The sequence below is a fragment of the Diadema setosum genome, chromosome 19 (assembly GCF_964275005.1).
Source record: "Diadema setosum chromosome 19, eeDiaSeto1, whole genome shotgun sequence".
NCBI lineage: Eukaryota > Metazoa > Echinodermata > Echinoidea > Diadematoida > Diadematidae > Diadema > Diadema setosum.
In genome coordinates, this window is record NC_092703.1 from 13,563,870 (window position 1) to 13,579,057 (window position 15,188).

Sequence of the window (15,188 nt, forward strand, 5' to 3'; positions counted from 1 at the left end):
TTCACAAGAGAAATGTCTTTGCCTTGTCCCTCTCAACGTGACTACACCCACCTCATCTCCATGGAGCTGTCAATAGCAACGTTGTGCTTCATGATGAAGTACCCCGCTTCACCTGTGAGGGCGCTATGCGACCAGTCACAGATCCAGTTCATCTGCATCCCGCTCAGTAGACCAGGGTATTGACTGCACGGAAGCAACATTTTTTTTCATATAACCTTGGATCAATTTTCATTTGCCATATTTGTCAAATGTATACCAACATACATGTAACTGTAATAATGGAAACTTTCGGGTTTTTTTTTCTCATTTGTCCAATACAGTAAACTTCTCGTGTATATGATTTTGAGGACAAGAGCATTACTCAGCATACTTCAATATCTCCAAAAGAAATATTTGTATCCTGGAATTTTTGTGCCAGTTCAGTACAGCACAATTGAAAATTCCAAAATCAAAATGTATTCCACATGATAATTCCCCCCCCCCCACCCCACAGTTAATCTCAACTACCACATAGATCTTTGTGGCAAAACCTTTCTATGCAGAGAAACAATCAACAATGTCATTGTGGAGTTCACATCAGCTATTTTTCATAATCAGTGATTTTTTTTTTTCCTATCATCGACCATGAGGGAATTGTAGCATTGCTTAATTAACTCCATCGGTGTTGTGTCAAATGTGTGAGTTTAAATAATATGCATATGACTATCATCCATGTCACACTTGTGCCCACACAAACAAAACTGTTAATGCCAAATGTTTGCTTGTCTGTTTGTTTTTTTACACCGGAATCATTTCTGACATGTAGTACCTGATCGGAACTGTGAATCATGCATCACACATTAACTGTGCAATAGACTGAATCTCATTGTCATTTTTTTCATCTGACAAAACTTCCCACAGCTCTCTTGGCAGAATCTTTGCTGAGGTGTTCATTCACATGATTGTCTAGCCCTAATGACATTTTCCAGCCCTGGCAAAGAAACACTTCAGCTGACCTTGGGGCAATTTTCAGCAGTTTGTGCGTTGGCGGCAGGCACAGGATGATATGCAAATTTGTCTTGACCCTTGACACAAAGAACTTCATTGGATCAACGATGACATTGGGAAAGTGTCTCTTCATGGCTGGAGTCAGTGCCTGGGGGAAGAAATTAGAAAGGATTGTTAAGTCCTGAAGCTATAATGAATACAGTCTTACATGAGCTAGTCAAAAACATTCTTTTTTTTTTTCTTTTTTTTTTTGAGAATCACTTCAGGCAGGATGAAAAATAATAGCTCAACACCATATAGGAGGTTAATGAAATCAGGCCTACCTACAGCATATCGTCTGTTGAGAATGAGAAGGGCGTTAAGTTATCTTGAACACCATGGGTTTAGTGGAAAATTAACGCCCTTATCATTCTCAACCGACGATGTGAACGTGGTTGTATTCTGAGCACTGTAAACATGGACATTTCTGCTTGAGTAATTTTTCACACTCAGTCGGGTAAAGCAAATTTTGCATGCATTAACTTCCATGAAGCCAAAAAGATAAAATATTATTGCAAATTATGATCAAAGACACTTGTGCACATTTATTTTTTGCACTAGTTTCATGTTGCAAAGAATGTGTACAAATTTCCCCAATATCAATACCCTCCTGGTGTTATTTGTGTGCATTTATTATTTGTGTGTGTTAGGTTTCATGTCATGTGGAATGTGCACAAATATTTCACAACTTTAAATTTCCACTTTCACATTTAAGTATCTTTTTGGTGGATGAATGACAACCTGCATGTATACAAGGACCATATAAAAATCTCTGGTAACCCTCTCGGACAGCTTGCCTGACCATCAGTGAATAAAAGAAAAAAAATGTTTTCCATGACTACAATGCCCTAACATGATCTACTCAAACTCTATAACTATGATTCTTCAGAGGGTACTGGTGTAGGGTAAAGGCCTGGAACATCTGTGGCCCCTCTCGTTCAAGTTTACTTCTGAGGAATATATTGAAGCATTTGTCATCAATTACCTGTAGGAGGCCATCCAGTTCATCGTTGGAGAAGAGTGGAGGGTATTCCCCACAGATCAGGATGCTATTTATAGCATCCAGGTAGACATCCTCTTTCAGATCCTGGCCCTGGACACAAAACAAAAAGAAAAAGAAAATGTGACGGGTAAATACATGATTTGTAGATTTGATTCCCTTGTGAACAGAACTTCAATGTTTGTTTTACAGTTGCAAGTTAAAACACTTTTGAGATGTTGCCCTCTTTCAGAGGCTTTTAGGGGCTGTCTTCTGCTCTGAAAATTTTGCATACATTTCATAAAGAAAAAATAATGATCCACATGAACATTTTGTAATAGATTCTCCCAAAATACCCACTGAAATCCAGCTTGCATGATAACATCATACATGGGAACATTCCACCTCTTTAAACTGGTCTTTAGTGGTTCATCTCCAATACTGAATCATCATAAGCTGAAGGGGGGGGGGGGGATTTGAAAGTAAAGAGCTGGTGGAGCTAATCTATGTAAAGTCACAACTTTACTGCAGCTCTTTCACCTGATGTTGTAAACACCTGTCTTCCAGAATGGCAAACAGAACAACCACAGCCTACGATGTGTATCTATCGTACTGTTTACGCTTTTGAATCTTTTTGGGATGACACTTTCATGAGAATGGTTCCCCAAGGCACTGAACAATTTCATTGGGATATTAAATAGCTACATGTAGAATCTGAGACCAATTAAAGCTGAATTTGATACAATGTTGCTTGGTAGGCTACAAAGTTTTAATAAAAACTGCAATTATGATGGAGTCAGTTGTTATCTATCTATCCACATTCAAAATAAGTGGATGTTACAGAATGATTAGATACAAGATCCCAGAGCAGCCAGCCAAATCAGCTCTTACTGCAGCTTGTCATAACTAAGAGTGCAAGAATGTTTAAATTAGCATCTGCAGAAACTCACAGTTCAAAAAAAGTTGAAAAATGCTACATCCTTACATTACTCCATGGGGTGCCCTACAATGATGCAGGGAGGTGTCACAGAAAGAGAGGGAGAGGGAGAGGGAAGTTTGAGGAAAAGAAGAATGGCACACTTACCGTGAACATGAGGGTCAGCATCTTGCCCTCAGTGCCGGACAGTCGGACGGCGGAGCGGAGGCCGTCGAAGAAGGTGTTGCTGCGGGAAGTGTCCATGGGGTGGATGGGCATGTCAGCCACATGGAGGGCCAGATTGACCAGGGTGGTCAGGTGGCTGCCGATGGCTCCTACCAGCAGCATGCTACCACTGGAGAGGGGGTTGGATTTGTTTGTTTGTTTGATTTTTGACACTTTTCCACATTTATTTTATAATCATATCAGGGCAATTCCCCCAGAGGACAATTACCCCCAGCTAAATACTTGTTAGTGATAAGGTTAGAAAAAAGAGTAGGATTAGGGTTAGGTTTAGGGTTAGAGTTTGGGACAGGAGTAGGATTAGGTTCAGGATTGGGATTAGGGTTAGGGTCAGGGGAAGGGTCTGGGGTAATTGCCAATGGGTTCATTGCCCTAGACCCTTTATGATAAGCAGAAATAATAATACAAACAGTACTGTGATACAAATAATTAATTGTCAGGTGATAAACAAACAAATAACAAGGTGAACACAGCTATATTTATTATCAATTTTGTCTAATAAGATAACATACAATTACTGTATATGCCGTATATTTTGCGAGTCTAAATTTTCACGAATCGGGAATTCCCGACAATTTCGCGAGTGTTTAAATCCGCGATCGTGGAGTCCTGTACTGAACAGAGTCTAAGTGTACACGGGTACGTCACATTCACATCGGGATCAGAGTCAATATTTTCGTGTGTCTTTAATTTCGTGAATAGCACCGGACTCGCGAAATTCGCGAAAATAAAAACCTCGCGAAATATTCTGCGTATACAGTACTCACCAGTGGTGGAAGCTGAGCACACGGTGCATGCGGATGACGTGGTAAATGACGTCGTCCGACAGCATGATGTTGAGGGTGACGTTGCCGAACTCCTCGTTGTACCTCGTCAAGTGGGACAGGATGCACTTGTGGACCTGGTCCAGGTTTTCCACTGGCTGTAGAGCGACCTGGGGGTGTGGTCAGGGAGAATTTTAACAGAGCGTCAGTGAGTTAGCACTCAGTGGGAAAGCACAGATGTGAAAGACTCCTCGATCACAAGGTGAATGAATTGAGAGCATCAATCAGCTCTTTTCTGATATATCATGAAGAATATATCATAAAGAAGTGAAGTTCACTGAAAGTGGTCCGTCACAAAAGTCAATCCCACAAAAGTGTTTACTTTCACAGTACTTTGTGTGAAAATAGACAAATTCGCCTGAGCTGAGATGATATTAAAGATGAAATAGACTTACTCTGACAGTCTTCTGCGAGACAGAAGTGACTGGCCTTTGGTAACCGCGGTGCTCGATGGGAAAAGTAACAAAGTGTTCATAGAAGCTCTCCTCTTCTTCCGACTTTGGCAAATCCTATTATTATTATTCAAAACAAAAGAAACAAAAGGCAGTGTGAGACAGACAATTTTAACAATGACAGAAATGATATCAAGGTATGATGCAAATTTTATGTTTTACCATGAGTTTGCAAGACATAAACCATGTCTTAACCATGGAAGCACAAAAGAGACAGTTTTAGTGTTACATAACCATGACAGTAAAACCACAGAACAGTAGTGATATACGTGTAATGACAGATAATGTGGAAGTGTTTTGTATTTTCGTTATTCTGGAAGAAAGTGCACATGTAGAAGTTAGAGCTGCTACACAGATTGCTTGTTAAGAATCACATAGAACTTATTCCAACCAAATCAAGTCGAAAAGAGCATGAAACAACTCCTCTCGCACAAAAACATCACACTTGTCTAAAAAAAGTGTGATATTCCTTGCTTTCACTGAGTCTAAAACTGCCATGTCTTCATTGGACAATTCCTAATTATGGCATGTCATTCATGCGGGATTTGAACAAGTTATCAAGATTGAACAATATGCTTTAAAAAAAGAAACACACTCACACACACAAACACATTAGCTAGAATTCAACAAAGTTCTAGTACGTGTAGTTTAAATCTGGTATGTGGATTATGCAAATTTCAATTGCGTAAATGGATGTCACACATCACATACACATCCACAACTGAATGTATGCTGACACACACATGGAAGTTGCTATTTTGTCCTTATTCATATATCTTTGGACTTCATTCAAACAATGGATTTGATTTAAACTACCCTATTTGTGACTTCCAGCCATAAAGACAACATATGGGAGTATCCAATAATCCTTGGCAGACACACACACATAAAGAACAATATCTGCAAATATCTGATAATCCTTTTGGCATACATGAATGCACATTATATTTGATATGAGATATTCCCCCAAATATCATCAAATTTGACAGAAATAATCTCAGTCTCACCGTTTTGCAGATCTCCTCCAGGTTGCGGTCAAACCAGTTGATATCCGAGGTGCGGCACAGACGGTCACGCATGATGCGGCTGACCTCGTGTCGCCATAGCGACGACACCATGTTGATCTCACCCCTGGCCTCTTCTGACAGTCTCATCAGGCACTAGTGTTGGAGAATTAATTTCAATTTAATTTATACTTAAATCATATCTTAATTTTTATCCTATAGAAGTAAATATTTACTGTACATGAACCAGATACCCAAACATAACATCACTGCAAAGATACAAGCACATGCCCTGTAAAATCAAAGAATCTTTTTGTTGATTATAATTACACAGAGATTTAACTGATAAGTAGCCCCAAGCTTCTGAATGGTAGGAAATATATAGTATACATACATCTTCATAGTCATGGAAGATAACAATTACAGATGATAAACTACGGTGTGTAGTCTTTGGATCTGTAAATGTTTCACAATAGGCTTTTTTTTTTCACTTGATTCCTCCATTACATTCCTAAGCTGGAAACAGACAAAATCAATCCCAAACATTATGCAGTGACAGAGAAAGAGAGACAGACAGACAGACAGACAGATAAAGATAGCACAAGTCACACCCGTCCTTTCTTACCTGGAAAGCCTTGGAAAGGTCTCGCAGGGTGAACATGTAATGGTGGCGGCCCACCATGGGGGTGGGGCGCAGCACCTTCTGGACGGTGGTCAGCAGCTTGCAGGAGGCGTTGACGATGCCGTCCTGCAGCTCCTGGGCCAGGGACTGACCGTTGTGCTTGGTCATGTTGCCGTCCAGCACAGCATCTACGATGCTGCTCAGGGCGGTGTCCTTGGGCTCCGGGAGGTGGATTGCCACAAAGTGACGCTGGAAGGAAACGAGATGGATCATTTGTAATATCTTGTATTACACTCTAAAACTATGCACAGATGCCATTTTGACTGTAACAAGGAGTATCAAAGTCATACTAAGAAACGAAATAAAACAAAACAAAATAGCCAAAAGCTGATAGGCACTTCAAGCCATCTGTCCTACGGAAGCTCGCCCATTAGCATATCAGCGCTTCCTCAGCGGCCGCGTCAGTTAATTCTAAACCGGCCCACAAGCACCCGTTCAGAGATGAGACACAACAACTCACCAACAGTCTGTCAGGGATCTTCCTGCTGGTGACGCTGGGGTAGGTATTCATGGTGCAGGCTGACAACAGGACCAGGTCCTCAATGGTCCGCCACTCGAAGGGTTTCTGCAGGGTGACCAGGACCCGCTCGTCCACCAATTGGCGCAGGAGTTCGTTGCTGCGCTGGACGCCGTGCTCGTCGCACGGTGGCAGGTTGATGTCGTCCACGAAGAGCTGGAGTCTCTTGTTGTCGCGGGCGCCATACACGAAACCTGGAAGAAAGGGCATTTGATACAGAATAAAACATGATATAAACACAAACATTTTCGCACAGTGAATATTTTGCGCGTTGCCAGGTAAGATGAATTTTGCGTGTATTTCAATTTTGCGGATGGTCACGGCAATTGAGTGTGCACCTAAAACAGCTCGCTGCTGCTACATCAGTTGAAGGCTTTGGCAGCACATACAGTTGCACTACGCTAAAAGAAAATGGTTCCGCATTATGCCAAAAGTAACTTTACTTATGCTAAATGAACAGCAAACACAAAACTTCAAATAACATGACAGTTCACATCCCTACAATACATCTCCCTTGTGATTAAAAACATTGAATATTACATATAACACGTAAGAAATTGATCTGCCTTTACTTTCATATGTGTACTTCTTCATGTTGCACAAAATGCTAAAAAATTTCCACATCACTAAAATTTCAACTTTTACGAACCTTTTTTTTTTTAATCCGCCATGATTTCTTTAAAAACACATTGAATCTGCATCAAATGAACATGTCATGTTTTTCAGCATATTAAAGTGTTTGAAGAAGAAGATAGGATCTGATATCTGACATACACTGTATGTATGACACAACAAAAGACTTTTTTGAAAGCTCGTATTGCATCATCCTCATCTGCATCTATATGAGTAACAGTTCTACACACGTGCCAGAAAAATAGAAAGCAAATACAAGAAAGATACCAACACCAATTCTTCTCTCTGTCCATACTGCTCCAATAAAACTAGAGAGACTGGTGATCCTTTCTCTCTTACCTTGTCTGTGGTGTATGTTGGCTTCAATGAACTGCTGAAGTTGGGAGGCGGTGGAGGCTCCTGAGAACACCAGTCTCTTGGTTATCTGGCTGCCAGGGTCTGCACGAAACAATAGAAAAGGAATGGTCACAGAGGAGACACAGTGTGGGATTATCACACTACAGACAACGCTGAGTCTGAACATATCATCTGCAGCATGTAGGAAGGGACAATGTAAAGAAATCCCTGCAACCACTACAATTAATCTTTTGAGTGTCAATGATTACATGGATATAATGTATATTCCGTAATCTAGTATGCATATCATCTGCCACTTTACGAAGTCTTTTCAACCATCATCCACACATACTGTTCCATGAATATAATTAAGCAGACATGGTGCAAAGCTGCTAATAATATTTATGAAACCTGAAAACTCCGCAACTGGTGCTATTTGTCTCTTGACACTGTCTATTAAATTAATATATTTCAGGGATTTTTTTTCCCCTTGGCCCCAAAGGTTGAAGTATTGCACTTATGACTTCACATACAATGTAATCTTTATCCATCGTTGCTCTCTTCTTACACCTAAAAGATCAGGGGCATTCGGTTGCAGCTCAAATCTTGAGGAGACCTTCTTCACAGAAGACTTTGACCATGACTTTGAATTTTACTTAATATGACTCAAAGCATTACGGCCACTGTCTTACTGTGTAGCCATGGCAAATGTGTCTCTGCTTTCTTACTGCTGCAAATTGGCAAATCATAATTATGCTTGATATTATACTTCATGCTATTGGCTCAGAGAGGAGATAATTATCTACCCAGTGTGTTGATGAAGTCGTTAATCATGGCCGTCTTTCCACATCCTGGTGGTCCCAGCAGCATGACATGCATGTTTGTGAGGTTGGCAAATTCCAGGATTACCCTCGTCCGGATCTAAAGGGGGGGGGGGGGGGGGGGGGAGGAGGAAGCAAAGAAGCAAGAGATAATAAACACAAGCCTTTTAGAATACTTTGATGGCTACAAAGACTTACAGGGTAATTATATTTCAGGTGCCAGTTCCATCAATGGGAACTTTGAGACAGAAACTCAACATGAGATACATAAATGGAAGAGTGAGTAGATTGTTTCCAAAAGGAGGTGTGTGATTCTGCCATCTGTACATTCATTTTATCCTTTATGTTCAAGTTTCATTCTTTCTAGAAAAGTTCATCAACCTTCATTCTCAGGTAATGTTGCTGGCATTTAAGTAGTTCTCTTGTTTGTTGACTTCTTTATGACTTCTGAGCTTGTTAGACATGGAAGATAATGCCTCCAGTACCATTTGAGACAGACACATTAAAAAAAAAAAAAATCCAACAGGTTTTAGAGGGGAAAATAATTTACCTCTCCCAGAGATGTTCACTAAAACTGGACCTTGGACTAACTCGGTCTAAATATAATCAACCAGTCCATTCTTGTTTGATCTGGCCCATATTTCCAAACCAAGCCACATCCAAACTACAGATTTTGAGCCACAAGTACCTGTATGACTAAGCACCTTACAAGGGTCCCAGTACTCACTGTGTCTACTGTATCCACCAGTATTTCTCCCAGCAGGTCCCTGGTGTCCGTGTAGGCCACATCGGGCACCTTGCTCACCCACGGGTCCCACTCGCCCGACTCGTCCACGTAATAGTCGAAGACGGAGATGTCATGGTCATAGTCAGGCAGTCTGAATGAGGGGAGGGTAGAGGAGGGGGGATTGTTGCAATTGCAACAATTGCAAGGCAATATAATATTTGAGAACAATACATGTGTATGTGAGTGCAGGTAATCATTCAATTTTTTAATGCTGGGTGAGCTACTCAATCAGTGAGTTACAATTGTATTAGCTGAAGATCATAGTATATATACAAAAGGTTAAAAAGTGTGAAGAAATGGAAAGATTTGAAGTTGATAATCTATTTTGTGTAATTGTTTGGAATTATCTTTTCAGGTGGGCAAATGAATGTATTCAGATTTCTTCTTTGTGTAGGTTTAACACCTCCACAACACATGTAAACAGAATTGAAATGTGCTTTTTTTAATATATACATGGTGATATTATTGCTAGTAGTGCTATTCAATAACTTTATGAACACTGAGAAGAGAACACCAAATTACTGAAGGTGTAGATACAGTGGATGGCTTTAGGCTCTTTATCAACACTTTGAGTTTGAGGAATGCACTGACTAAGACTTCCACATGAAATACATACATGTACACAATGTGATGATGTCTGGCAGATCTCAATCAACATTTGATGTGCACTTGTGAAAAATTCTGGTACAATGGAGCATCGAGTTTCATCAATCTGAATGGTCAACATACACTTGCAAGTTTGTGAAATGTGGGGGGGGGGAGGTGAAATATTTTTTGTGTTGATGTACTACTACCACTTATGAACAAATGTGGTGTTCTAAACACTGCTCAGAAAATTGTATGCAGTGATAACATTCATCATCTGCCTAGAAAGGAAGTTAGTCTTACGAGGATGTCAGGGTGCGTAGGAGGTCGCTGAAGTTCTTCCTGTCCGAGCCCTCGAGGAGCCCGCCGAAGGTCCAGATGAGACAGAAGAGGAAGAGGCGCTCGATGTGGAGCTCCCCGCCGATCTCGATGTGCTCGTTCAGCATGGACTCCAGCAGGCCCAGGCAGGCCTTGAAGGTGCCGATCTCAGTCATGTTGGCCAGTGGTCTGTCACAGGGGAGGGAGAGAGAAGCAAGGGTGAGAAATTACACAACATCTTGCAATCTCCATTTGGACAAATCTTAAATGGGCCACAGTAAGACTTGAAGGTATTCGGTACCTCTTCATTCATGTTGGCTAAGGGTGTGGTCCCTCAAAAAAACAAAACAAAACAAAACAAAACAAAACAAAACAAAACAAAACTCAAAGAAGAATATTATTCTAACAGCAATGATTACAACTCTTTATGTCCAACATGGACAAAGCGACGCCAAGATAGACCTGAGCCAATTGAAGACCAGTCCTGAGTATACATTACTACGACAAGTGTCTGAAAAATACTTGTCCAAAAAGGACATGAAACGAAAGGACAACAATAGATACAATTTACACTGTGTATTAAACCGTGACCACATGTACCTGTAGACAAAATATTTGGGGTTTTTACACTTTGTGGCCATCTATATTTTGTAACAAAAAGTATTTTCAATGACTTTACACTTACTTGGTTTCAAACAGGACGAAGTTGACAACAGCATCCATGATCTTATTGAAGGCTTTCTGCAGACACTGTTGAACAAATGAAGAGAAAACCAGTATCAAATAAGAGTGATCAATCTTTCTTGCATTGATTTTTAATCAAACCTCATGAACTTCTTTTACACTATATTTGATTTGTCATTACAATATGGTTTGCAAAAATGAAAACATGTAAGTTTAGACTGAGATTCAGCCATATCAAACTACAGCAGCATTCAATAGTCATTTGTCAAGTGATTTTTTTTTGCTGCTTAAAACTGTTCCACACTTACAAATTTGGCCCACACAAGATTCTTTGAGAGTAGTTAAAGAATGAAATCTAAGAAGAATTCACCTCTGTTGAAATCAGCATTGCTTTGGTTAAATGCTACAAATCATAAGACAAATATATCATTTTGTGTGCTATGCAATTTGGACAGCCAACAATAGTTGAACTCCTACCTCATTCACAAAAATTTGCCATAATGTTTTGTTTCCTGTTCCATTTTTTATTTTCTGTCAGAAATTCAAGTTTTCTGTTGCTGACGTACATGTATATAGTGCTACAAGATGTCTAAAACATCACAGCATTCAAGGTTGTAATGGTAAATTTGACATATTTTTCATATCATATGTGTTGTGTAAAGCAAATTACTTTTATTATACCGTGATTTGCTAATACGTAAGTTATAAGACGCAATTTAAAATGTGTAATTCTAACAATTCATATTGGTGTATCATGAATCTATAAAGGTCATATTGTAATCTGTAAGCAATTTGATTGATTTCATCATGATTTATAGAACCAATATACAAACGAGACATGAAAACTCGTCACATTGAGGACGAGTTCGGTGATACGCTTGTGGTCATCAGATGACGGTCATCTGTGATCGACAAAGAAAAGAATGTGATATAGGCACCTTGAAGTTATATTGAGCGTGCATGCGAAACCGTTTCTGTAACCACTCGGCCACGGGTCATCCACGGAAATGGTAAGACAAAAAAAAAAAACAATGTATAGATATAACAGGGGGAAAGTCAATGCCCACTCAACTAACGTGGCCTGGTGAACATCTATTGCATTGCTAGACGGAGAAGCGGCCCTGTAACGACTGAGTTCACTATGCCATTTCTGGCAACTTGGGAAAAATACGTCCCGCAGACATAAAACCTATAATCGGCTGGTTTTGATACCTTGCCTTTAATCACAATTTTCAGTGTAATGACGTCATCAAATTACAAAACAATGACATCGTCTTGAAAGACAATTGTTCAAAGTACAACACCTCAGTCGTCGTCATTACATACTATGATCGGTTTGACAAAGTCAACCTGCAAAATGTTGCTGCAGTCGAAGCAATGTGGTCTCCAACACACAAAAAAGAGGGATATGGCGTGTGTGTGTGTCTCTGTGTGTGTATATGTGCGTTTATATACGAACGTGATTTCTACATGGACGAATATGTAATACAAAATTGAAGAAAAAAAAGTAAAATAAAAAAAAAAAAATGTTTCGTGATCTTGTGGGGTTCGAACCCGCAATCTCACGTCTCTGAGACGGCGCCTTTAACCACTCGGCCATACGTCTCGACGAGAAAATATGGGGAACGTAAACTTATGTATGTGAAAGATACATGGGGAATCGTTTTGTCCACATTCCATTTTCATTTTCAGTTTTAAACTGCAAAATTGTCAATCTGATGAGGAGATTTCAAAGAATAAAATGCATGATTACTGCAGCTTATTGTCTCAGCTACAACATATTAAAGTTTCAGAGGAAATGAAGCAAAATCAGCTGAGATAAAGGTGCCTAAACGTTGTTAAGTCAATTGATGCTTTAAAAAAAAATCACCTCCCATAGACAATACACGTAAACTTGTCCGATTTTTCGTCTTTACCTTTAATCACAATTTAAGGTATGATGACGTCATCAAATATCAAAAGCATGACATGGACTTAAAAGGCAAATGTTCAAAGTACAACATATCTGAATTTGGGATAATATTGAGCTTAAACAACAGAGATACGAGCAAATGAATGTCAGAAACAGTACCTTAAAAAAAATAATTCCACTTTTTTGATTTCAGATGACGATATGATGACGTCATATTGTAATTATGGAAATAATGATACTTGAAACGTTATTTTCAATTCATATGCTTTTGTAATATGCAATAAAAACATAGGGTCACCTGACGTTTTAAAGAGCTATGGCGAAATAAACAAAGACATGTTTTTTCACTATATTTGCACATAGATGCGCACGCGAAATTTCAACTTTGACGCCAGTGCATTGCTTTGTTATTTGTCAAAATCGATCAGAAATCAATGGATATTGTTACTCAAAGTATCAGGAATCCAGATCAGTCAAAAAATGTGCATTTTCATGTTACTGACGCGCTGTGCGCGCGAAAATGCGCGGACGGACGCGCACGCGCAAAATTGTTTGAAACGCTTAAAATTGTCTGAAACTTCGAGATTTCCCATTGGAAAGTTGTTTTGAGCCTTTTAAATGTTTGACGCGCGCTTACGCGTCCTAGATGACGTCCTAGGTAATTAGCATCAGAGAAAGAAAGATAGAGCGTGACCTGAACTTTATGTCCACAAAAACTGATACAGAAAGGACCTTTAGTTATGAAGTTATGATCGATCATGTAACATGGTCCGAAAATCACAAAATGGCGCCTAGATGACGTCATAGATACGTTACTGTCATGAAAACCTTATTGTGGCTAGATATTGTCATGAGACATGTTGACTGAAAATGTCATGTTACTCCGTAATGTCATTCTTGAGATATTGACGACACAAAATAGGCCAGAAAGAAAGAAGAATAAGAAAAAAGACAGATTTTGACAATCACAATAGGTGATACGCTAAAAGCGTATCACCTAATTATCTATCTGTCTGTCCTATCTGTCTATCTCTACTTGTATCTACACGTGTATCTATCCATCTATCTATCTATCTATCTACATGTATCTATCTATCTATTCATCTATCTCTATACTGAATAGATGTAAGCCAGACAGGGGAAGCAAGTGTCACTGTTACTCACATGGACTTCCTGTTGGTTGCGATTCTCCAGCCATGCCTGGGCTACAGGCCTCCATCCCAGGACTTCTCGATCCAGGTACACAATGCCCTACGGAGAATGAAATATGTCAAGAACAGTAAACAGACGGACCTGATGCTTGTGTGTTGTTTATTGTTTGTCTATCATTTTCTTATCCACATGTACTTCTGATAAACCCAATAAGCAAAGACACACACACACACACATATGCATGCACACATGCACTAGTGGTACTGAAAGCACATGAGGATTCTACCTGACAACACCAAAGTGTTACGGTAAAGAGGAAACTACACTTGAGAAAGGGGCTCTCTTCAGAGATAATGTGTTAACATCTACCAAAGATGACGGAAAAGATTTAGCTCATGCCCTCTAACTGGTTTAGATTACTTCATATTACAATGCTGTACTTCCCCTTAAAGTCCGTATAAATCCACTTTCCAGTAAGGACGTCAACCCAAAGTTGCATAAAAAGCCTCCATATCATTACATACAAGCTCAAAGGGCATTAAATAAAACGATAAAATCACCTCGTCTCACAGTATACACAAATGTGCTTCCCAGCACAGCTTTCACAGAAGTATAAATCTTTTTGAGGTCTCTATAATCATGGATCAAAGCTTTTTGACATGTCGACACAAGATGAACTAAGTTACGCACTGTTCGGGCGACAGAGGCGGGGGATGCCGTGTCCAGGCTGTCTGTCTCAAAGAGGAGCTTGACATTGTCGGCGAGGAAGAGGCGGTCACCGTTGCGGAGGTGGAGCACGCGGTCACTGTCCAGCACCGTGTTGAAGTTGTCCGTCCAGCTGGGGGTCAGGGGGCCGTCCAAGCACAGCCAGGTGGTGCTCACATTCTATATACAATTTTTTTTGAGAGAGAGATAGACAAGATGTTGAAATTGTTCCAATGAACCTGCATAATATGCTTCATTGTGTCTTGATTCTTCTTTACTGTATTCGTAAGGCAGTGTCCTGCAGATATGGTGGAATTACAATATATGCCATGGTGATTTTTTATTTTTACAGAAATTTAAAAGAATTAAGATATACACAAAAACATCACTTTTCACGCAAAACAGTCAACTTTACAACACAACTAAAACAAGTATCAATGCGGTGCAAAGAATGCCTTTTCCCCATCAGCAACTCATGCTGGCTCTGAAAAATATGCTTTAATTCCTTCATGTTTCTCTCTCTGTTCTATCACATCAACAACATCAGCATTTGACTGTTCATGGACAACTTTTAGTGTATATTTCCAATGTGCAACTTGAAAATAATGGTCT

General features: G+C 39.7%; 1 protein-coding gene across 1 annotated transcript in view; it reads right to left on the reverse strand.

The window, feature by feature from the left end:
- The window catches only part of LOC140242501 (dynein axonemal heavy chain 5-like), a 93,531-nt gene that overhangs the window by 50,951 nt on the left and 27,392 nt on the right, over positions 1-15,188 (reverse strand). The window contains exons 28-43 of the mRNA XM_072322237.1: positions 14,562-14,756; positions 13,884-13,970; positions 10,809-10,873; positions 10,109-10,312; positions 9,161-9,311; positions 8,419-8,533; positions 7,616-7,714; positions 6,587-6,837; positions 6,070-6,315; positions 5,448-5,600; positions 4,384-4,497; positions 3,932-4,098; positions 3,090-3,276; positions 2,012-2,119; positions 996-1,135; positions 52-183 (exon numbers count right to left, since the gene is read on the reverse strand). Coding sequence (XP_072178338.1) covers positions 52-183; positions 996-1,135; positions 2,012-2,119; positions 3,090-3,276; positions 3,932-4,098; positions 4,384-4,497; positions 5,448-5,600; positions 6,070-6,315; positions 6,587-6,837; positions 7,616-7,714; positions 8,419-8,533; positions 9,161-9,311; positions 10,109-10,312; positions 10,809-10,873; positions 13,884-13,970; positions 14,562-14,756 — 2,414 coding nt within the window. The remainder of the gene's footprint in view (positions 1-51; positions 184-995; positions 1,136-2,011; positions 2,120-3,089; positions 3,277-3,931; positions 4,099-4,383; positions 4,498-5,447; positions 5,601-6,069; positions 6,316-6,586; positions 6,838-7,615; positions 7,715-8,418; positions 8,534-9,160; positions 9,312-10,108; positions 10,313-10,808; positions 10,874-13,883; positions 13,971-14,561; positions 14,757-15,188) is intronic.